This window comes from Stegodyphus dumicola, chromosome 9 (assembly GCF_044657685.1).
Source record: "Stegodyphus dumicola isolate Sdum_Otavi_A_Nest chromosome 9, ASM4465768v1".
NCBI lineage: Eukaryota > Metazoa > Arthropoda > Arachnida > Araneae > Eresidae > Stegodyphus > Stegodyphus dumicola.
In genome coordinates, this window is record NC_140776.1 from 146707746 (window position 1) to 146733581 (window position 25836).

The 25836-nt window shown below is 31.1% G+C and overlaps 1 protein-coding gene across 1 annotated transcript; it reads right to left on the reverse strand.

Moving 5' to 3' along the window:
• Nucleotides 1–478: 478 nt before the first annotated feature.
• On the reverse strand, nucleotides 479–24757 carry LOC118193814 (guided entry of tail-anchored proteins factor 1). Its single transcript, XM_035364964.2, has 5 exons — nucleotides 24599–24757; nucleotides 20144–20309; nucleotides 17192–17259; nucleotides 9714–9828; nucleotides 479–588 (listed from the first exon to the last, which is right to left on the reverse strand). Exons 1-5 carry the CDS (start codon nucleotides 24683–24685, stop codon nucleotides 512–514), a joined length of 513 nt encoding a protein of 170 aa, XP_035220855.1. The 5' UTR covers nucleotides 24686–24757; the 3' UTR covers nucleotides 479–511.
• Between the last annotated feature and the right edge of the window lie 1079 nt (nucleotides 24758–25836).

Consider the following 25836-nt stretch of genomic DNA (forward strand, 5'->3'; position numbering starts at 1 on the left):
AAATATTTTTATTACAATTTGATATGTCACTACCCCCAGTTTAAAAAAAAATACACTGCTTTAGTATTACATACGTAATATTGAAATTTTAAAAAAAAATGGTAGTTGATAAAAGTACGCTACACTCTTTACAAATATGCTAAAACAAAAATGTTCTTATGTCATTGTATCAGTTTTAATTACAATATTTTCAATTTTGTAAATCTTAAGTTTTTAAGAATATCGATTAGATTTAACTTATTGCCAAGACAGTATGAAATGGTTTAACAAGAAATTTTTGCTGGATCTTTGACTCTCATTACAATTAAGGTCAAGCTTATAAGCATATTTTATCAATACTGAAGGAGGCAGAAATGTAACAAACGATAAATTAGAAAAAAAAACAACAGTTTGTTTTAATGATTTATCAACATAATTTAATAGTTATAGAATACAAAAAGAAAATTTACAAAAAACGACTTGTATAAAATGACTATGATATTGCAAAATTTTTTTTAATTAATTACAAATTTTACAATGTTAATGAAGTAGCCATAACTCTTCCAAATGAACCAGATATAAATAACCAAGCTGTCAGACTAATACCACCTAAAATAAAAATATATATAAATTACACGCATTTATACATAATCTTTTTATGTTATTCAAGTATTAATAATGCTTTTCCTTCTGATTAAAATTTAATTCAATTATGGTATCATAAAGAAGGAATAATATGAAATGCTTAAACATAATCAAACTGATTTCAATTCAAATAAAAAAAATCGCTAAATATTCCAAAATAAATTATGCATAAGTCTTGCATTATAAGAGCAGTTTTATTATTTATATATTAATTATTTATGCAGCAAACTGACAATAGAATAAATTTCGTTTTTACAGGCACAAAATCGACACATAACATTCGGTTTTTCTCCTTCTGCCTTCCCCTTGTTGCTACTTCTCGAAAAAATTTTTCGAACAAATAGTTGGGAAGAGGGAAGCAGGCTCTTGCAAAGGCAATACCAAACAAGTGCTGTTAACCGTATGCATTTTTTAAAAATAAAAATGGCTTGTTTTGTTACCTGTAGCAAATGACTTACATCGAATTAAAATGCATTTTTGTCAAATATATATCAGTATTTCATTTGACAAGTACTGAATGCACAAAAATCAGCGTTATATTTGCAACTTTTCAAGGACTAGTTTCGATGGTTTTAGCGAACCATCAGCCTCAGCCGCCAAAGGGCAGATGAAGGAGATGAAATATAGTGAAGAGATAAGCTGAGAATGGCTAGACAGGAGTTAAGCTACTGGCACCATCTATTGATGAAACAAGAAAACTAAAATATAATTTTCTTAAAGGCTGAAGATATTGGAATTCGGATCGTTAACTAGAACAGAAAGATTTTTTTTAATGTGAAATGCCTCTAGAAAATTTAATTCACCAACGGAACTTGTTTTTTGAATAATTTTGGCTGCAGAAAAGTGGAAAGTGTGATTTTTCTGACCAACAATGCTGGGCAACAGAAGACTTCTGTGTTTCCTTTTTTCTAATATATGCCTAATATATTATGTTTAACATATGCCTAATATTAAATGTTTGATTAGAAATTCAAAGTCAGGAAGTGAATTGTGCATTTATATTATATTGCACATAATACGGCAATCTGTTTCCTGGTCCCTACAGTTATATTTAAACGTTTACAGGGTTCGTACACACTTCTGCACATGGAAATTAAGTACTTTTAAGTACCATTAGTAAAAAAAATTAAGGACCTATGAGCAAACGGGAACTGAATAAATTCAATTGAAGATATTATCTATGCCTAAATTTCACTTTTGTAATACCATCCTAAAAATAAAACAGATCCCTAAGTAGTACACATTATTCCTAAACATGACTTAATTAACATAATTGTTAATAAGTTTGAGAATAAAATAAACTAAGCAACTTATCAAGTAGCATTAAATATTTTACACTTATGATAGTTAGTCATATTTGAACGTTTATATCGATTTCCTTCTCTTTTAAGAATCTTTTCTAACAATTAGAGATTTGTCTCAATATGCAAACCAATGCTCTCACTAGTTTCTGCGTGCTTCATCTCCTAACTTGTCAAACTCTCCATAATGTACCTATGAGGGTTAAATTGATCTGGTAAAAGTTAAATAGCCCAAAACCCCGACAGACGTGAAGCATATTATCGCTATGTCTGAAATTAACTACAATATCAGACAAAGGTTTAAATAAGCCTCTTGTTTAAAAAGAACTTAAAGAACATAAAGGCATGTTCTGATGCTAACAAAATCAATTACAGCTCACAGTGACGTAATTAAACAAGAACAGTCAGATTCAAACTAATAATGTGGACTAGTGGTCAAAGATTATATAATTTAATTGTAATTTAATCTGGCTCAATAACTCTATCATATGAGGAAACAGAAATGGAAAATTATAGTAAAGGTTGAAATCATAAACAATTGGGTAATAACTGCACATATCTTTAAGGAATAATTTCCTTTACGTACTCAGTTTCTTTCTTCAACACGTTTCCTTTTCATTTTAGAATTTTTGGATTTAATTAAGGATTTCCGTTATTCTAAAAAACACTAAATGCATTTAGAATGTACAGAAAAAGCGGCTAATTTTATTCCTTTAGTAATATGAACATTCAGAAGCAATATGAAATATATATAGTAAAGGACGGTTACAGAGTTGATGTGGCAGAATTTCTAGAATTTAGTGACACACCGAACAACAAAATCTAGAAATGGCAAAACTTTTAGAATTTAGAGCAAGCATTGGAAGCAGAATTTAGGATCCCCAGAGATTACATCAGGTGGGAAAATGCCTAGTGCCAGCTATGTGTATGATGCATTAAAAAATATTAGACAAATATTTTAAATTGTAAGTTTTCAATTTCTTTATTAATAAAAACATCCCTTTCTATAATGCATTCCCATGTGATAAGATCACAAGCATTTTTGATATTTTCCATGCTTCTGTCTAGTGAAAAGTAGAGAAGATAAACATGTTAAGATTCTAGTATCAGAAGTAATACATTCAAATATTATGTTTTCATTTTCTTCCAGATGTTCTCCCAAAATTAAGAAATTCATTGCAAACTTTCTGTAAAATACATCCACTATGTGCTGATAGAATGGAGACATTTTTCATTTTGTCACATATATCTTGAATCTTCTAGAATCGTGAGTCTATAAATCTTGCCTTCAAATCCTTCTAAACTTTCTAAGCTGCAATGTCTTAAATCATAAAGAAAAATTATCCCTACTATTTCTGTCACAGAAAAAGCCAGAAATATTTTGGAAAAAAAGTAGGAGGGAAAAAGTATAAAATTAATTTTATAGAGAAAACTGATGCACATTCTGAGAATTTTGAATATTCTGAGACAATTACATGGGAAAAACTCTTTACTATGAAAACATTAAAAACAAGACATTTTTAATTAATTACATAGCTAATTTTGCTTTTGCTAAGAGCTGTTTCGTAAATTGTGCTTTATAGCTTTATACCTTGTTTATTTTTCAGATTGAAAATATTGTATAAGTTGCCAAAATGAAACTTTATAATATGACAGTGAAAAATAAAAATATTTTAATGTTATTTTTAAATATAATTTCAATATATTACCATTATTTTAATAAAATTTATCAATGTTACGATGTTTAGAAAAATCGTCGAATAATTCTCAGATTTTGAAATTAAAAAGTTTCTATAGAAACTAATATTATTCACATCCCCAAAAGCAAAAAGTTCTTTAAGAGCTCTTTACTAGAAAAAATGAATTTCGAAATGCTTATGTTTCACTTCTTGCTTAGAAACTCGAGTATCCCATCATTCATATTAGAAATAGAAATAAATTATAACTCATGAATCCATTCAAAAGATTACCATATATACGGCAGTGAATCGCCAAAAATATTCCTCAAAATGCTAATTCACACTCAAAATGACAGTCGTAAAAACAGACAGAAATTTCAGAATATTAAAATTAAGGACCCTCTGTTGATTTTGGCCAAATTTTAGGACTTTTAAGGACCAAAAATCAATTCCAAAAAATCTAAGGACTCTTAAGGACTGTACGAACCCTGGTTTATACTTGTTATAAAAAAGAAAATACAAAACGCTAATACAACAAAAATTGCAGAATTATTTATCTGCGCGTGTCATAAAGGACATGTTGCGCAGGTAAATTCAGCCGTGTACAAATATGTCCCAACTCGCTGACTAGTTGCTCCATTTGTGGCACAATTTATCGCAGAGGGACAGTGGCAACTTTATAGACTCCATGTCCAACGAGTATCAGCTTGTATAATTGCCAGAGGTGGCTTTACCACCTTTGGTGATGACAATATATATGAAAATTAATTTTCTAACCAAATGAGATACATTCTGCAAGAGAACACAGGAAGCACGACCTTGTTTGCTTTCATTAGCTATACATAAATCACATGGGCTCTGAGATCATTTACCTTGTTTGTTTACATTAGCTATACATAAGTCACGTGATCTCTGAGATCATCGGAACAGATATCATTATTATGCCAAGAAACATAACCAAATTTGTTCCAAGTAGTATAGCCCATATTTAAAACTGGAAAACTATACATTTTATTAACTTTTTTAGTTTTCCACTCGTCCTTCTCGAACTTTTGTATACCTCAGTTACAAATGAAATCGAGCGAAATTTTGGAAAACAGAGAATCGTAGACTCTATTTTGCATGACAGATAATATTACATTTTATTGCTTCCTTTTCTATATTTATTTTTTAGCTATTTTTTATTTCACCTATTTAAATAACATACTTCCGGTCTGTAGTGCAGAACATTTCACTTCTTGATGATGACACATGTACGTCTCCTTCAAAATCAACGAAGATTTTCTACAAAACCAACATCAAAGTAGAGTTGATTCTTGCCTAAATGTATATATTCTTAAGTGCTTATTAGAACAGCAAATAGAAAAGAATAATGCATTCCAATATTTTTAACCTTGTTTCTCTAATATTTAAATAAACAGTTTCCTGGCTTTGAAATTTATATTACTCCTGGTACCTGCTGAAAGCACTATACATCAACTGCCAAAAGGCACCATCTCTCTTTCATGCCAGTTTACACCTGTATCCAAAATGGAAATAAAAACTTTAATCAGCAAGTATATTATAGATTCCATTCAAATTTTTATAGACTTTTCTCTTAGCAAACAATCCGTTATTTTTTCATAATATTTATCAATTTCACAGGGATGAACTTCTAAATTTTCTTCAAAATGCATTTTAAACATTTTTTTATCAATATTTTAATCCTTTTCATGCTCAAGATTTGTATCACAAAAATCTTTTCCTTCTATAAAACATAAAATGTATGTTGAAAATATATACTGAAAAAATAAATAAATAAACAATTTTATGGTAGTTTCAGAATTGCAATGAGATTCAGAAGATTCCAATTTTAATAACAGCTGTATCACATTAAACTGTCATGTATTTTCTATAAGATTTCAAATGGAGAATATATTATATGAATCTAGTTTTGTATTTCAGATTTACAATCAATTAAATATAACAACTCTAATTTAAACTCTGGATCTGAGATGCATTACTATACATATTACTTCATTATTGTAAATAAACTATACAAAAGTAATAAGCAGGTCAATAATTTTAAAAAGCTTGAAACTAAATTTCGATTAAAATCTGCTTTATGTAACTCAGGAAATTTCAGTTTCTTTCAACAGATGGCAGCTCAAGTTCTTCAGCTCTTAATGAACAGCTACATTTGATTAGCCACTGAAACGGCATTTGAGTATAAACTGACAAACTCTAATGGTTAATGATCAACAGAGTAAAAAATTTATATTATGGTATAAACACAAGGCAAAACATATTTTCAATTCAAAATTCTAATTAATGAAAAAGTCATATTTTGTTATAAAATGCTTTACTGGAATCTACTATTACGAGATTGAATACCTATTTATTTATGAAATGTATTTATATTATAAATGTATGACAGAAATGAACCTGTCATTGGTATACTGATATGTTCTATATATCTTACTTAATCAACCTTTTTTTATTTCACTGGCTACAACTCAGAAATTTTTCTTTTTCTAGTAAAGTTTACATTTAAGTAAAAAAATAATAACTCAGGCTAAATGCCCAATGATTCTGTGTTATTTTCACATTATGGCAATTATGTATCCTTTTTTGTTTCAGAGAAGTAAATTGCAAGCCAAACAATTGATAAAACAAAACAACTATGCTCATTAATTTTTATTAACTCATGCAGCTGTAGAGGTCTTTCAGATAAAAGATGCACTTTAATGTTATCTCCATATTTTCATTTTTCTACATTTCATATCAATGTTTAGGAATTCAACAAAAGTTCTGTACACTGATGTTTTATTTCAATAAAAAAACACTTCAGTCTCTAAGATTTAAAAATAAGAATTCAAAGTAGGATATATCATACGGCTTGATCTTTTTCACATTTTCTAGAATGGAGGGAAAAAACTTCCATGTTAGCTATCTAATTACTTTTTATCTGAAGAAAGCTGAAACATCTGACCATTCTGATGTATTCATATTCTAATTATGTAAATAGTATAAGTTTAAATGAAATACACAAATTAAATGTTATAAATCAAAAAGTGTTTGTTTTTATTAAGAAATATTTAACACCATTTTGTCGAGTAATTCTAAGTGTACGATCCCTTCTTTTCTTTTGTTTCCATGGTATTAGAATCATGTAAGCACTTGGTATCAGTCAAGTAAAACGGCCACTAATCGAGTAGAAGTAAGCTTTTCGTGTGCTTGAATTAGCAAATGGAACTTTATTACTGTTGTACATTGTAATTTTAAAACATGTTATAGACAAAAATTTGCCTCTCAATAGACCAGAAAGTGTTTTTTTTTTTTTTTTTTTTTTTTTTAAATCAATAACAGGCCCTCGGCTGACTTCGGCTTGGCCGCTACTAAGACCAAAAGTGGTGGTCACTTTATTATGGAGGCACCTAATAGGTGGGCCACCTGTGCCTCCTATGATGGAATGTACAGTTACAACCATGCCTTCTCCAGGGTTCAAACCCAGGCCCTTTGATATTGCAGTCAGCTTCCTTAACCACTATACCATCTGGGCGACATAGACCAGAACTTAGCTCTGGCTTGTTGGTTACCAAGAGGCCCAGATTTTATATTATGTGAATTCTTGCAAGGATAAGGACCAAGTTTTTGCTCCTCCTTTTCCTACAAGTTTGAATTATCTGAAACAGTGCATTATAATAACTGCTACAACTGCTGGCATGGACATGCTGAAATGTGTTTGGGATATCACAAATATTGATATCTACAATGTTAAAAAACTGTCCCCTTAACCATATAAATTTAGGGAGTATTCCTTTAACTATGCATTTCTGCCATGCTATTGAAACTCTTGCTTCTGTAAAACTTTGAAAGTGTTTATCTCCTTTAAGCCCTATACATAGTCATAATATATGAGGTCAGCAAACGGAAAGAAAACATTTTTACTTTTTTTTAAATGTCAAACAATACATAAATATTAGTATAGAAACAGGCAAACAATGAACGAATATAAAAGATAAAGATGTAAAAAAAATTACGGTACTCTCCCATTTTTCAGGGCCCAAATCATAATGTTGCCAAGATTATCGCCAAGTTCATGTGAAATAAAGTGTGTCCTTCTAGAAGAATGATACAGCATTTTCCTCAGTCATTCGTAAATAAAAAATTATTTAGGAAAAAATGGGGGGGGGGAATCAAAATGTGGCCCACTTCCAGCTTTTCAGCAAAAAGCATGCTACACAATTATTATGGACTCATACTTTGCAATGTGTAAAACACAGAACAATTTCTGTTGTCTAGTTGCCATCTAGACAACACTGAAGTGGAGGGAGAGAAAAGAGTGCTAGCACTACCTGTCACCAACTGCATGCAACACAAGATTTCCCTCTTTCTACCCATACATTATTTGATCAAAACAAATTAAAAGCTGAATAGTTATGATTTTTTTAAATCGTATAATTCATTTTTAAACACTCTGAGAAGTCTGAAAAGTTTCATTTCGTGGTCATTTTTGCATACTTGATAAAATGCCTCTTTTTTAGAAGAACGGTGTAACATCTTCTTCGGTCCTTCAAATAAAAGAGTATTAATATTAAAACATGGTCTAGCTGTTATTTTCCTGTGGTCAGAAAATTAAAAATTGTAAATATATTTTTTCAAGAATAAAGCACAGTAACAATGCCTAATCACAGCTTTTCTCATGACAAATAGAATAAACTATAATCAAGTTGTCATTAGCATAAATATCAGTCCAACTTTCAAATGTATGAATCGATAATGCAACAAGATATACTGAAATTAGACCAAAAATAAACAACAACGAGTGTAGCAGCAATAATCATCTTAACAGAATTGCAATTACATACTTTAAAATTATTTCAAAATAATATGCTCTTATCTTTTTTGTATGCTGACGGATGTTTACTTTTGCAGTGACTAAACAAATAGCACATGCACTTCATTTTTGTCAAATTTACATAATTTACATTAGATCTACTGTTGCCAATTTATTGCTATTCTTGGCAGCATTTAATAAATGTGGAAAGTATGCAAAAAATGGGAAAAGTAACAAAATGGATGAAAAATACACAAATTTTAAAAACAGTAACAGAAAAAAGTCTGTAAATACATTCATCTGCTCACCTTCCAATTCTGTTCACCAAACTACAGAAAGAAAAGGCAAGATAAAATAAGCATAATTTTCATGGCCAGAGTGAAAAATAGGCCAAACCCTATATTTTGCATATAAAGTAATTTCATTTATGAAGCAAGTAACATTTAGACTTACCATATGCTGCAATTAATTTTCATACTTCGATTTTCACTACTGAAATTTTTTTTAAGCGAGTTATGATGTATACCGTAGCATGGACTAGTTCCATATATTCATAAACACATCATAATATTATTTTTAAGAAATACAAAATTTCAGTCTAAACAGATTATTTATTATATAGAAAAGAAATAAGATTTAATATTATTACTTTTGCAACATGCTGTTTCTACTTTTTGCGATTCTGGTACTTTTTCTGTCTCCCTCCCCCTTCAGCCCTGATTATATTTCTTACAATGTAAAACTGATTAAAATACAAAAACTTGAGTTTTATGACATATAAATGATTTCCAGAAGAAAATGTTAAAGTTCATCAAATAATGCATATTTAATGCATGACCATTTCACAAATACATAGACTGCTAAAATACTTAAATACTGAATAACTTTAATAAGTATTAATTAAATTTAAAAACACTTTTTAATAAGACTGTTAGAGCTGTGTAATTTTTTTTTAATATTGAAAATGTTTGTGTTATTAAAAAATGTATGAATGAATCAATTGCATATTAACTGCACTGTTGAAAATACTTTTGAACAAAGTAAGTACAATACTTTACAATTCCCTTCCTCCCCCTGAAAAAAACACTGCCATTAAGAATATCATGAAAATTCTAATTCTTCTTGATATTTAAAATTTTTGGTATGATCATTACTGAAATATTTTAATGTAGTTTCAATGTGCCTTACTGTTATAATATATATATTTATATATACATGTAATTTAAAGTCTATCTTATTGTTAATTGTATTAACTTTTCCTTTCAAAAGTACTTTATACAAAATACTTACCAGGAACACCTGAAGGATAAGATAATACAGAAGCTAATGGATACAACCATTTTTCAGGCAAAACAGCTACAGGTACTTTTCTGTAATTCCATAATAAGAACACTATTGCAAAACCCTATAAATACAGTATAATTAGCATTTCTCAGTTTGGGTTTCCATGCATTTTATACCACAGATTTTAATTTTATACAATATTTTAATTTTATTACCAAATGCATGTACTATCACAAATCAATCACATTATCCTTTACTCAATTACTTTGATATGCTTCAGAATCTTATGCTGTTAATGCTTTATATTATTACAAATATATAAAAGATATCATACATAAACAAAAACAGCTTTTTTTTTCTTTAACTGAAAGGGAGATAGATACATGTAAAAACTTATTACAGTATCTTATGATCAGCTCCCAAACCTCTATCCATACAAAAATGTGATGATTTGTTGCATAAAATAATACTTTCCTATAAAATCATTATCACATACCTAATAAATTTTGCCATACTTCATGTAGAATGGTAAGATCTATTACTATCGGTTTATTTGCTTATTTGATGATGCCCTGCACTCTTTAAATACTTAATAACCATAGTTTAGCATCAAGGTCAGCTGACACAGGTAGCCAACTTTCAGAGGGTACAAGTTACAAGGGACAACTAAATAAAAGCATATGTTGCTTTGAATTGTTAAGATATTTAAGTATACAGATAAGAAGATAACCCCAACGTGCTTTGCCATAAACAAAAGAATCCAATTCAATCTATACAGAGCACTGATTACCTAGGATGCCAAAAATGGTGTAGCTAGGCTTGTTTAACATATTACATGCAGCCTTATTAAATACAGCTTAACTATGATGGCAAAACTATGCTTTATATATTACAGTGATTGCAGTCTCTTCCATGTAATGCATTAAATCCATGCTGATTTCATGAAAATGAGTAAATTCATAAAAGATGCTAACAGAAACATGAAATTAACACAAAATAAAACTACAAAATCAAATAAAATGAGTTACATTTTTTATTTCAGTAACATAAAATAAATTACAAAAATTAAGAAATCAGATTTCAAAGTAACAAACACAATACAGTGTTAAATAATAAATCTAAGAAATATAAATCAAATAAATAATGATAAACATAATATAGAAATTTGCAAATGAATATTCAGACCAACAAATCAATTTTAGCAATTATAATATTGCTAAAATTCATGACAGTCATGATTTCATGATGTCCTGAAAAGTCATGACAAATTTTTCTATGTTCTTCAAAGATCCTTTAGTTATATAAAGAATAATTATCAGTCAATGGTATATTTTCCAGTTTGAAAACATTTTACTTTCTTTCAATAAGTTTCATAATTGCTCATTTACAAAAGAACCTAGCTTTATTGGTGAAAAGCCGAACTAGATGCTGATTTACAGCCTTATTTGAATTGAATGTTATACAGCAAAAAAAAAACATTTTGAAGACATATGAAAGTCTGAAGGCACGAGATAGGTGAGTATGATACATGTGGCAACACTTTTCATCTAAATTTCAATACCTTTTGTCAGTGATCAAACTTTTATATGGTTTTGTGTCCAAGCTTCTACCAATGAGCCAACAAATCAGTTCAACTGTGTGCTGTTGCCAACTGTACAGTTTCAATAAATTCAACTTCCAGAAACTTTCAGAATTCATTACTTATATAAGAACTGGATTCCATCCTGATAATAGAGACCACACTCAAGTTTGATCACCTGACAAAAGTTATTGGAATTTGGATGAAAAGTGTTGTCTTGGATGAAAGCTTGATCTTGTTACATCAAACTTGTTTTGCTCTCTTCAAAATTTCTTTCATGGCATAGCATTCAACTCAGATGAGGTCATAAATCAGAACCTTGTTCAGCTTTTTGCTGATAAATCTAGGATTGTTTGTGAATAAAGAATTACGAAGCTAATTAAAAGAAAGCAAAAAGTTAGCAAGCAAACAAAAGGAGCAATATACTATTGACTGATCATTGTTCTTTACATAAATAAAGGACCTATGAAGAACATAGAAAAAAATACATTATGACTTGTCAAAAACTCAATATAAAATGCAAGGTATTGATGATTTAAATAAACATGCATAATTTTTCTGTAATTTTGTACCTTAAAAACTAGTAAGATTAAGTCAGAAATTTCAGTATAGCTATTCAGAAAACTTTAGTCTAACACAGAAAACACAGTCTAACACAGAAAATATAAAATTTTACCTAAAAAAATTATGTTTTGTAATGAGATAATGCATAGTTAAAACAGCAAATTTAAACTTCTTAGTAATCCTTCTCAGATTTACATCACATTAAAAAAGGATTATATGGCAAGCTAAATAAAGTGAAGAGAAAATTCCAAGTTATTGAATATTATCTTGGTAACAAGCATAAAAATTTGATAAGCTAATACACAACATTTCTAAGGTGCTCAGCACTAATTCTATTACACTATATTTATTACAAGAATAATTTTCCCTTTCACAGATGCTATATATGTACTTATGCTCTATATACCATTATAATAATTTGCATATTTTTATGACCTGCATGCATTTATTTTATTATATTTTAGTGTGAGAAAGATTACATGTAGAATAATTTTTCAGATCATATATATTTAGTTCTGGGCTGAATATTAGGTTAAAAAAAATTTCTCATTTGGCCCCATTTGTAAATAATTAGCTAAAATAAAAGAAATCTTCATATCTAAATATTTTTCAAAATTAAGAAAAACACTGATCTCATGTGGAAAATGGAATTTTCTACTGAAATAACATATACTTGGAAAAATTTAAAAAAACTACCCATCCCACTACTATACAACATAAGAAAGAGCAAAGCCAATTAGCTTTCTCTTGTTCATAGAAGAGAACTATACAAATCATTCTTTGTAATCACTTCCAGTTAAAAAAAAAAAAAAAAAAAAAAAAAAGAGAGAAAAGAAAGAGTCTGCATTTCATAATATAATTTCAATTCTGTTTATAAATTTACTCTTTTGTATGCATTTTCAGGCTCTTTTGCTAACAGTTTTTGAATTCATCATTTTAGTACAAAAAATGAGCAATTAATCCATTTCCTTAAAGATTCTCAGTGATATCTTTACTGCTAGTACAGCCATCAATACATAATGATTATAGAGTGCATATCAAAATTACAAAAAATATCAAACATTTGTTACCATAAGAACAATCATTTAAACACAACAATACAAGCAAGGTGTCTCCAAATATATATATATATATACAATTTAACAGATGATAAGCCACTTAATTTCCTCTGCTTACAAGTTTAACGGATATGAAATAGTACAAGTAGTTAGATTAAGCTTTTGACCCCCTGGAAAAAAAAAGCAACCCTGTCCCGATGTGCTATTGAATATTCTCTCTCTATATATATATATAAAGATCCACCTAGGCAGCTAACTATCAAGGTAAGTCTAGAAGCATATGAAACTGCTCAAATTGTCACACAAACTTTATCATCATTCAAGATATACATAATTTTTTTAGATATATATTTATAGATACCTCACATGCATGTGCGTGAGTATTTTTGTAATAAATATTTTTAGTTTGTCAATAGATGATGGAAGCAGGATGATTAAATGAAAGAGATAGTCATGAATGGTTGAACAGGCAATGACTGCCTTTCGTAATATAAGCATACTTTTCACATATTCACAGAATTGTGTGAAGTGGCAAACTACATGTCAGCAGTTGCTGCAACTTTTCATCGTAAGAGGGAACTGCTGTGCCAAAAGAGAACATTGTCATTCCATCATATGTCTGTGGATTTTAGCTGATGCATTATAAAATTCACCCAATTTTTGTGTGAAACATAGTGAATGCCATGAAAGAGTATGAGCATACAAATCAACAAGTGCATGTAAAAGGTCCAAATATACTTATGATAGCATATTATGATTTAATATATGATTTTTGGCTATATACTTATAATAGCCAAAATGATAGCCGATTTATATTACATTATGAACAGCTGTATAATAATAATATGTATACTGTTTAGTTTATGATGCCAAACATACATATTTCTCTGTTGTCGTTTTTTTAAACAAAAACAGATTCTTCCGTACATGAGAACAACAGTTTCATTCTCCCCATGTGCACATCAATCTCTTTTTGCTTTAAAAAAACACAGAATATTTCAAATTCAGCATCTTTCATTAGCTGCAATATAGCTACTCTTTTCATAAAGCATTATGTATCGATAGCGCTGACACCATCTAGTAAGATTTCATGACAATTTTTGTTTATGTTTGGTGCTAAGAGGCTAAATGTTAATTTAAAAGCATCTATGTTTCTAGAATATTTTCTAGCATACATGCACCAAAAGCCAACTCATAGATGCCTTCTACAGATGTCTAAATACATATGGCTATACATACTTTATATCAAAAAATACCCTCATCTCTTTTCAATCCCATAGGGAATGCAAGATAAATATATCTTGTTGTCACCTGGTGAATATAATAATAAAAATCAAGCTTAATTATGAGTTAGTAATCATAAAAAAATGCTTAACATTTTTAATGCCCTGACACTGAGTACACCAATGTAACTTTATGCATCCATCATAAGCCATAAAAAGTAATTTAAAAAGTATAATCTACACAAAATCATGGTCATCAAATTAATTTGATGTATAATCTACTGCACTACATTTCAGAAGCATGAATGAAGCAATATTAACATGAAATTAGGCCCTGCATCAAGATATGTTTTCTGTAGTATTTCAAACATATGTATTATAGAGTATTCAAATAAACTTCAACTGCGACATGATGTTTCATAAATTATGTGACATCTTAACACATGGATAGGAAGTTTAAATATAATTCAAAAATAATGTATAAAACAATGAAAAGTTACAGTCAATTCATGTTACAATTTCTGAATGCCTTTCCACAGTGCCAAAAATCCTTTCACAATAATACTACATTGGTATATATCATTAATCCATTCCAGATTGTATACCACATGATTATTTTCCAATAAGAAATAAAGGAAATGAATTAATCCATTCTTATAAAAAATCCTATTGCTATAATTATGACACTGTTCAAAACTAAAATACAAATGCCATGGATGAAATATTTACTGTACATAAATGATGCATGGCCCACGGCACTCTATATAAACTTTTTTTGCTTTCCAGATCAGAAGCAAATTTTCAATATGCTAATAACTCTGATCTTTATTTGGTAATCAAACTGACTTCCTTCACAATGATAATTAGATAAAATTATATCTTTGTTTTTCACAATCATAGACATCATTGTGCTTGGTGTACTGCATGCAACAGGCAAGTCTCAAATATGCTAGCTATCTCCATATTTTTCAGCAATCTAATTTTTCACCTTCACAGTGAGCCTGACAATTTTCTTTGTTGACTGACCCTTTCATCAACATTTCTAATACTCTATTAATGAATTTACTAAAACAATTACATAAGGGAAAAAAAACACTTAAATATTAAGAATTATAGTGTGGATTGTTCACTGAATAGTAGCAACAGATGTACGAGGGTTGGAACTTTAATAGTGGCAACACAGCTGAAAAAACGCTATGCAACAAAACCAAAGAATATCGCGTATACCACACGTAAACTACATACCTATCTTACCTCTCAGCAAAAAGACTCGCCCTGCCTACGTCATGCACATGCGGAGTGATGCGAAGAACGGATTCTTGTATTAGCTTGCAGTCTAAAGTAAGTGTTGTCAGGATGTTTTCAAAACAAGAACAATGATGTTGGATAAATATTGAATGTGCCAGAGGTCTTACAGCACGACAGTGTCATCAAGGGCTTCAAGAGGCTTGCGGGGAATTTGTATTGCCTTACAGAACCGTAGCAAGATGGGTGAAAGCATTCAATGAAGGATGCCAAAACGTGGCAGACATGCTGCGGCCAGGTCGTCCGAGTGTGAGCGATGCAGACGTGCAAGCTGTTGCCGCACTAATGGACAGTGATCGCCGCCAAATGATTCGTCAGCTGGCCGGACAAACAGAATTAGCGCATACGACTGTGCTGCACATTTTGAAGGAACGCCTGTCCATGAGAAAAATTGCTTCACGATGGGTTCCACATCAATTGACAGAAATGCAGAAATGGCTACGATGCGATGCTGCCCGAACCCACCTGGAGCGCTATGAGAGCGAAGGAGATGCTTTTTTACGCCGTATCATTACGCTGGATGAGACTTGGGCCCGATCATACCAGCCAGAACTGAAACGTCAATCAAACGAATGGCGTCATCATGGGTCACCACGACGTTCGAAATTTCGCCAGAACCCCAGCATTGTGAAAGTTATGGTGATTCTCGTGTACGACTGTGATGGTGTCATCCTAACGGATACTGTTCCCCCACAGCAGACCGTCACTGCGCAGTATTACTGCTCATTTTTTTAGCACAATCTCCGACTAGCTTTGAGAAAAAAACGGTGACACTTTCTGCAGAATGCTCCTCTCATTTTGCATGACAATGCTCAGCCGCATGCAGCGCAAGCTGTGACTGATTTGTTCAAGGGATGGGGCTGGGAAGTGCTTTAACATCCACTATACTCCCCACATCTAAGCCCTTTTGACTATGGCTTAATTCCTAAGATGAAGGAACCACTTCGTGGCACTCACTTTCAAACTGTTCCTGAGATTCTTGCTGCAGTAGACCGGTCCATTCAAACTATCAACAAAACAGGCGCTGCTACAGGTATTCTGCGACTCCCACATTGTTGGAAGCGGGTTGTACACAATGCTGGCGACTATATTGAAGGACTGTAAAATATGGTGACATGAATCACTTTTGTATTCCTTGTAAATAAATAGTTGCCACTATTAAAGTTCCAACCCTCGTAATTACACTTATGGTCAGATGTAGCATTATCATGAAAATAGATTAAAAGCGATGGTGAGCACAGTCATGAATCACTGAACTCAAGCTGTATTTCAAGTAAACATTTCTACATCCAAATGAGATGTACACCAAGTTGGATATATTTCAAAGCAGATGTATATTGTGGTACCACTGTACTGCAATAATTTACAATCAAAGGTTTCTCATGACCCAGAATAACACAGATGATCATAGGTTTCCATTCATATGCTGTCATACTAACTTTTCTACATGCACTATAAATTTGTCAATAATATTTAGACTCATTCTCTTTATATCACAAACAATAAGTCATGTTGCAACAAAGGTCTGCAGTTGTGTTTGTCTTCAACTAACATTTCAGTTATTAAGCTCACTTTTAGTTTTTTGAAGTCGGTAGATAAATAAATAATCATAGATCTTTATTTTAAATTATTAACATAAATTTAACAAAAACTGCTCAAAAATAATAAAAAAAGTATAATGAACATATCACAAATCAAATTCTGCACCTTTACAAAGTAAAATAACTGAGGATTCCTGTACCTGTTTTAACTTACCATAATGGTATACAATGCAGCAGTTGCAATAAAACGAACTTTCAATGTATATGAACTCCTAATATCAGCTGTGAAGTAACAAAAGAAATCAATTAGAAAGAATCTAAGACATAAAATTTCTTATTTAAAAACTCTTCCAGAAATACAATAATTAAAATGGTAGTTCCTTATTATAACGAACCCCAAGACTGAATCGCTAGTCAACCGAAATAGCTCATTGAATCTCGTCATGTGTTCTTATACCTCGCTACATGTTACATTTCAGTTGATTAACTATTAAATTTTGGGGGCTACTATACTAAGGAAGTACCATTAAAACCTTCTTATTCAGGTATTTAGTCAACAAGTGAAAAACAATGAAAATTGTATTTATTATAAATCTAAATTTAAAACAAATGAAAAACATGTAAAAAACCTGCAAGTAAAACGTAAATTTTTTCACTGATAGTTAAATGGTCAATGAATGGGAGGATTTAGATATACTCAATCACTGAAATTTACTGCTACCAGAATTCCATGATAAATAAGCCAGTATTTTGTTTTGTTAATGATGTAAAGGCCTATATACTAATAAATGGCAGCATTTTATAGCATTAATACTAAAATCTATGATTATTGTATACAATGCAATCTTAATATTTGAAAACCGTCTGGGAACTTCACAAGTATAGGAAACCGACTTTGACAGATTTGTTGTTATTCTCTGATAAAGTTGGCGTAGGTGAGCGCCCTACAGCTTCGTTCACATGGTGGTTTTAAAATAAGTGGTCTAAGCTGAGCTTTGTTCCTAGGCAACCTGATCTTGCTACATTAGAAAAATTGCTTTAAGTAGTTAACTTAAATGCTGTAACTTTATGCCACTTAGTATAAGAACTAACCATCACAGCAATGAAAACTTTAATTTGACATAGGTTGACAGTTTCACTGTGTCAGCTACACATTTATGGATGTGCAACTTCCATGATTGGCTTAAACCTTGTTAAACAGGTGTTAATGGACTTTATGATTTTTATGTCTTAACCCTTTGACTACCAATGGGACATATATGTCCCACTACAAGTTTAAAAAATTATTGCTGGGTTAAAAAATACTTAGAATCTCCTGAATGCTGGGGATCATCTTCCAATAGTTGGAAAATCAAGATGCTGCTGTGCTTGTTGTACACAAATGAACACACAGAAAAGAACAAATATGAGTTGCTCAACGTGTAATGTTGGGTTATGCAAAGAATGTTTTACCCTATAGCATAAGATGTAAAATCTATTTCATATAGTAAAGTTTTCCAGAATAGTGAGTGTGCTTATAAAGTCAATCACTACATGTAGGACATATGTATCCCACCATTACCTACGGCTGGGACATGTGTCCCAACCGTAGTTAAGTCAAACTTGAAAACCATTTGTCAAAAACACCCCAAATGCTAAATTTACCTTATTTATGACATATTTTGTTCGCTTGGATAGAAAACAGAAAAATTTTCACTTCCCTACTTACATAATCCAAATTTGTATCTGGAACTAAAATAATTTCTTTTCCTACTGCATGCCACTTACTATGCAGAGCTTATTTGACACTGTATTCAGAGTGACACTATATCAGTACATTACAAATGCAATTAATGTTATGATCCGGTAGCCATACTCGGGGCATACAGCATCATTACCTCATCATTGTAATACAAGTGTCTCTTATATTAGACAAGTATTATATCAGACTAGTATAGACTATACATGGTGTACCGTAAATGTTGCAACAAACTTATAGGGAAGATATGGCACATCATAAGGATTAAGAATTGCATCGGAACCCATGCCCAGTAATGCCAGGGTAGCAAAGGCATAAGATGGGAAAAGAAACAAGAGTGATTAATTTGAAGCATTTATTGGACATCAATACAAATGGCAGTTTGAATCTGTTGTACGTTAAACAGATACCAAACATGCTTGACACCAACGGATCATTTATTGCCAGACATGTTCAAACACACAGAGAGTTTCTTTGAGTGTAGCAGCTGCGCAGGCAAATCTTGCCATGAGATCCATTTCAGACACAACAGGATCGTGATACATGACACTTTTGATGGTTTTCCACAAAAAGAAATCAAGGCTTGATAAATTCAGTGAGCGTGGAGGCCAGGGAACTGGTTCACCCTGCCCAATCCATTGACACAGGAATGGTCTGTTCAAATGGCTACGAACATCCAGTCCAAAATGAGCAGGGGCCCCATCATGTCAGAATTGCATGTTGTGCCTCACATTTGGTGGAACATCGTCAAGCAAATTGGGAAGAACCTGCTCCAGAAAGATCAAATAATTCACAGCATTCAAATGGTCCATCGGTGTCAGGCATGTTTGCCGTCTAATGGTGCAAACTTCAAGCATCTGTTGTAACATTCAAGCTGTTGTACACCATTTGTATTCCTGTCCAATAAATGTTTCAAATTAATTACTCTTGCTTCTTTTCCTATCTTCTACCTCTGCTACCACTTACCCCTAACATTTCTGCATATAGGTTCCTATGCAATTCTTAATCCTTATAATGTGCCCTATCTCCTTTAGAAATTTGTCACAAAATTTACAGTACACCCTGTATATTAGACAAGTATATTAGTAGTATTATGTATACAAGTATATTATCTTACACAAGTACTGAAAGCATTAAATTCTTAAACTGTTCATAATACAATGGTTCCGATTACTCAGATTTTAGTAAGTCAAAATTTCTGATAAGTTGAATGCCAAAATGTTTAAATCTGAAACGAATGTTTCTTTGATAAATCTAATATTTGATTAGTTAAAGTTTTCTCCTGTTTCTTTTAATCTTGGCTAATAAAGTTTGATTCTACATAAAAAGGCAAAGACAAATAACAATTACATTACTTAACAAATGTAGAATATAACATAGAATATATGTAATCTGATTTCAGATATAATGTGCACATCAAATACTTACATTGATGCGAAAGCTCATCTGTCACCTTATTCACTTTTCTTTTTATTTTTGCATATTTTGCAAATTCATCAACCATACTAATGCTTCCCAACTCTGCTTTCAAATCACAAACTTGTCTTCTTAGATTAGCTTCCATTTCAGTTTCTCTGTTAATAACTTGCAAGATCTGAATAAAATAGAAGTCATGAAAATTTCTTAGCAATTTCTTCAATCACAACACATAATCTTTAATATTAATAAAAAATATACACACTATTACATATCTATTAGCTTTTATGTATAAAAGTATATTTACGAAGTTCAAATGCAAAATCTATTACAACATAATATGACATAATTCAACGTTATACTTGTTTCTGCACCTCTGCAAATTTATTTTCAGAATACAAGTTTCAGCACCTAAAAGTGTGCAATTAGTTCAACTTCTCAAATTAACAGTCAATTATATTAACAGAGAAAAATGAAATAATAAATACCTTCCTTTCTATTTCTTTTTTAATATCCGACCATAAGATCCATGAACAACAGAAAATTTTTAAATTCCTACTTTAAAAAACTTCAAACTACTACATTTTAAAAAAAAGTTCGGATCTTTACTGTTATAGGACAATATGGCTAGCCTATATTTGACGGTGCCCTCGCCAAGTTGTTGTTTCATTTATGGGAACCCAAGTAAAGGGTGCCCGTTGGATTATCGCCAAGTTGTTGTTTCATTTATGGTAACCTTAGTAGTTGAATGTTATGATAACCCTATTATGACATAATTGGTTGCGTGAATTTGACTGATGGGAAAACATTTGTAAGGGCTTGTTTGTGTGTTGTATGTTGGTTAGGAAGTTGCTTATTTTGTGGTTTACACTATAAAACGGCTGAATGTGGTAAGAATAATTTGAAATTTCTATAGGATTTGGAACGAATGGGAGGAAGCATTAATTGACTGGTGTGTAAATGAAGGTTTAATTAGTAGCAAATATAAGTGTACTGTTTGTACAAAGGAAATGCAGATGGTCGAATGTAAAGATCGTTCAGATGTCTTTGAATGGGTTTGTTGCAAGAAAGGTTCAAATGGTCACCATATAAAGCTTTCCATTAGAAAAGGAACATGGTTTGAGGAAAGTTTTTGGATGCTGTTTAGGAATTTTGTGTGCCACAGACTGAAGACAGAGAAATTTTTAAATAATGTAGGTGGCTATTTCTTTTGTGTAGTGCATAGTGCTTTTTTATGTTATTTCATTGTTTGATTTAAAACACAGTTTATTGAGATTATATATTTTTTGTGTGCAATGCTGAGTTTGTGCAATTCTGGGATGTTTTTTTAAGTGAAAATAGGTCAATGTGTACATGAACACCGAGTTTGTGCATTTCTTTAACTTGTTATTTTGGCTTTGTTTAGCAGCGCTGTTTGGCATGAAAATTGCCATTAAACAAAGCTAAAATAACAAATCAAAGAATTGCATAAACTCTTTGTACATGTACCACCGAAAATCGCCAAGTTCGCCAAGGGGGCACCATCAAATATAGTTTTACCAGACAATACATACCAAACAATTTTCTTTAAAAAGATATATGCACTAATGTTGCCACTAAATTTATTTTCATTGAATTTTATAAAGTGTTCTTGTTCTTAAAGTACATACTGCTAATAAAACATTTTAAAAATGCATCATTTTATTTCTTTCATTATTTATTGAAATAATTAACCTAAAAATTCATTTCTTGCAGCTGAGATGAATTCATGAAAAAAGTATGTTCTTTAGCTGAAATCTGGCAAATATAACTTGCTACAGAAAATCAAATAACATGTGCTGTCCTATAAGGAGAAAAATTTAAAAATTCAATCAACATTATAAAAGTGCACATTGAATTTTCTTAGAGAACATAATGATACAGGTACACATTGAACCAATGGTGGCACCAGTGCATTCAAGTGCATATTAAGGCATCAACAGGCTTTAATAACTGCTAAGCTACTGCATTAAATGAAATTCCAAAGAATACCCCTGGGTGCAGGCCAAAGGTCTCCCAACCCTCCTCCCCTACCATCAACCTTTCGAGAGAATTTCGGCTCATTGTGTATTTCGAGTTCCCTCTTGCTGCACAAATACTATTTGCTTACAAACATACATACCTTCTCTGGGTTTCGAACCCAGGCCCTCAGTATGTTCGTTACTAACAGCCATATCGGTTGATCTTTACATTATGGTAACTTGGCGTTTTTTTGGCGAAAATTTGGCGACCAACTCTCCTACAGCAACCCTCTATTTTTTTTTCCTGCCGCCATTTTGTCTTCATGAAGTAAAGACATGTTTCTTTTCTTTTTATCTACTGAACACTTCTTCCAACAATCTACTAGCCGAATTACACTTATGCTAGAAATTTTATCTAACAAGACTGCTTAATCATGACAAATATTCACTGCAAAATTGGGAAAAAGTGCACAATACCATACTCCTTACGCGTTTTTCAAAATAACACATACACATAAACCATCTACACGCCGACTTATTTTTACTTAAAAAAACATCCCAGAATTGCACAAAAATGGCATTGCGCACACTCTTCACTATATCCATGTACACTGCTTTTTTCTCATAAATTAGAAAAATTTCACGAAAATACATGACAATTTTCTCAATCTTTAAACCCGGTAAAAAGAACATATATGAAATTACCTGATCGCGAAAAACTATTTACCCTTTCCAAATATGAATATTTCCACATATAAAATAAATAAAATATCCAAAAACTTTTACCTCTAAATCATCTATTACATTATACACGTCACCAACGAATTCATACCGCAACCATTACAAATACTTAGTGTCAGATATTTAAATTATTTCCATGCACGTTTACTTCAACTAAAATGTATACGAAATTCCTACAAACATAAAATTCACAAAATAACTATCATTTAATTAAAATATAATTAAATTCAAAAACACTACTTAAAATATAAATGAGCACATACATTAAATTAATACATACATAAATACCCATTTCGAATTCACTTTAGTTACAGCCATGGGATCCAAAAATTCCCGAACACTGTTTCACACAACACAGAATAAAGCCAAATACAAAATTTCCAGATTTTTTCCTGATTAAAGAACCGTAATTCGTCCATTAATATCACATGACATATCCCATGATCTCTCATTTCCCTCACACAAAATAATGCGTAATCGGAACTGAGTACTGCTCACATTATTACCAAAGTCCCAGGTAGTAACCTTTATCGCCTCCAAAATGTCGCTAAACTACCAGTTACCATATTGTAAAGATCAACAAAGAATTTATGAAGCATACATACTCTTTCCTTACATAAAGATTTTCTCCAAATCCCATGTATTAAATAAAAAATGTTACTCCAATGAAAATTTTTTATCGTAAAAGAATAAAAAAGATATAACATAACAGAGATGTATTTTTTTTCTTACTTACAATTTTCATGCTTTCATTTTTATTCATATGGTAATTTTTAAATTATATTTAAATTAAATTAAAAATACTCTTGTATGCTATCTGACATGAAATTAAATTGTAGAAGCATATTTTTTTTAATATGCAGCCCTCGTTATTATACAAAATATCTCAGAACACATTTTGCATTGTAAAGAAAAAAGAAAAATTCCAACTAGTTTTCCTGATTAATGGCAATATCCTTTTGTTTAAATTAAATACAAAACTAATATATTTTAATCCTGTGGTTTTTGTAGACAAGTCTTCAACAACTGCCAAATCAACTGTAATTCCAAATAATGATTATTTAGTCTTCTTCACATTTTTAAAATCTGAAAAATTATAGAATGAAGGGCTAGTGAGTAAATTACTTTTTTTAAATTAATATAAACATAAAAACAGCTACACCGTTTTCACATTATATTAATAATTAAAAGCACGACAGTTCACGTTTCTAATTATATTGCTATTATAAAATTAGAACATTTACGCATTTTTCAATTTAATAAAATGTAGCATGCCTCAGATTTTCTTAAAGGTGTTATAACTCTTCTGAATAAATTAAGAATGTTTATTACATTCCAAACGTGAGTTAAATTGGACTTCAACGGTGAAAACTACATAATTTTCAAAACAATACGCATGAATCCTAAGCAATAACAAAATGAACTTTAATATAATTGAAGTTATTATTTATTTATATATTATAACCCTAAGCCGGATCTTAGCTTTTTAAATAATAACTGGGATTTTTAAAGTACAAAACACCAACATTAAACCAAAGATTTCAAAAACTCTTTAAGATTATAAATATTCTAACTCTGTTGGATAAAAAATCTAAATAACACATTCCCATATGAAGCTCTTAGAGTAAATCGCAAAATATTATATATATATATATATATATTAAGAGGGCAGCATAATCTCGGAACAGCTAAGATGCAAAATCGAAATTTGTTTATTAATATAACTAGACAAATATAACAAAATTACCATTTTAACAACTATTGGTATAAAAGATGAGAACATGCCACATAAGGTACCCATCCAAAATAACTTCACATCAAAAGATGAGCTCATTTTCAATAGTTAATTCACCCACACGTTTAACCTGAAACACCGAAAACAGAATATTGTTTACAAATAACAATAAAATGTTGCCAACGGTTTCTAGTGAAAAATACAACATAAAAATTTCTAATGTTGCCAAACCTACGCTTTTAATCTTGGCAATAAAATCAACAAAATTGGACTGGAAAAGTAAAATTTTGATTAACACTACATTCCACATGAAGGTATAAAATAAGTCTATGCATGAAATAAAACAAGCATTATAAACAGAAATTTAAACAGTATTTATTTTTTTAAATTATATGACACATTTTAGTCATTAACAAATTGATTATTAAAGTAAATAAACAAAACTTACATTAAGAAATTATGGGACCATCTCGGATCTTCACACCAATTTTACAACGATTCCTCCTGTTTTCAACGAAATTATTAACCAGAATGCAGCAATGGCCATTCTTGCATCAAAGCAGCTTCCTACTGTTTGAGACTCGTTGCAGGAGGTGAACGCGCATAGACAGCACGTTCAGGAGTATCCCAAAGATTTTCAAGAAGATAAGGGGAGTTAATACTGCTGTCACTCTATATGAGAAGTATTCTTATATTCAAGGCACTTATAAACAATGTTGGTTCGATGGCGACGGTCACTATCATCCATTAGGAGGAAATCAGAAGCAACTGCTATGGGGTGTAGAAGCATTCATAAACAACATAGCTGTCACAGAAACGACTTTAAAGGTATACAACTGAAGGCGATATCCTACTGAAATTCCAGTCCATATCATGATCCTGTGTGATGTTCAATGATGTTCTGGGCCTGATTTTGCATGCCTTGTGTTCTTTAATGCCAGTTCATACCAGCTAACTCAACCTCAACTTTTTGCTGCTTGCCACGTCAGTTTTAGATATGAGAGCATTTCGAAAAGTAAAGATACGCCGTACACCAGAGGAAAAAAAAAATTGGTGAGCAAGTTGGCAACACAGGTGTTAACCTTGAACTGTTAGCTTTCTCCATTTCGGCATTTCAACGTTGATTCTGGGGACATTTATTTGTACTGTGGTCAGAAGCGGCAGCACGATCGCTGCGCTCCGTAAAAAAGTGAAAATTTTTCCTTTTCTCTTGGTGATTATCAATTAAATTTCTTTGAAAAATGTTTATT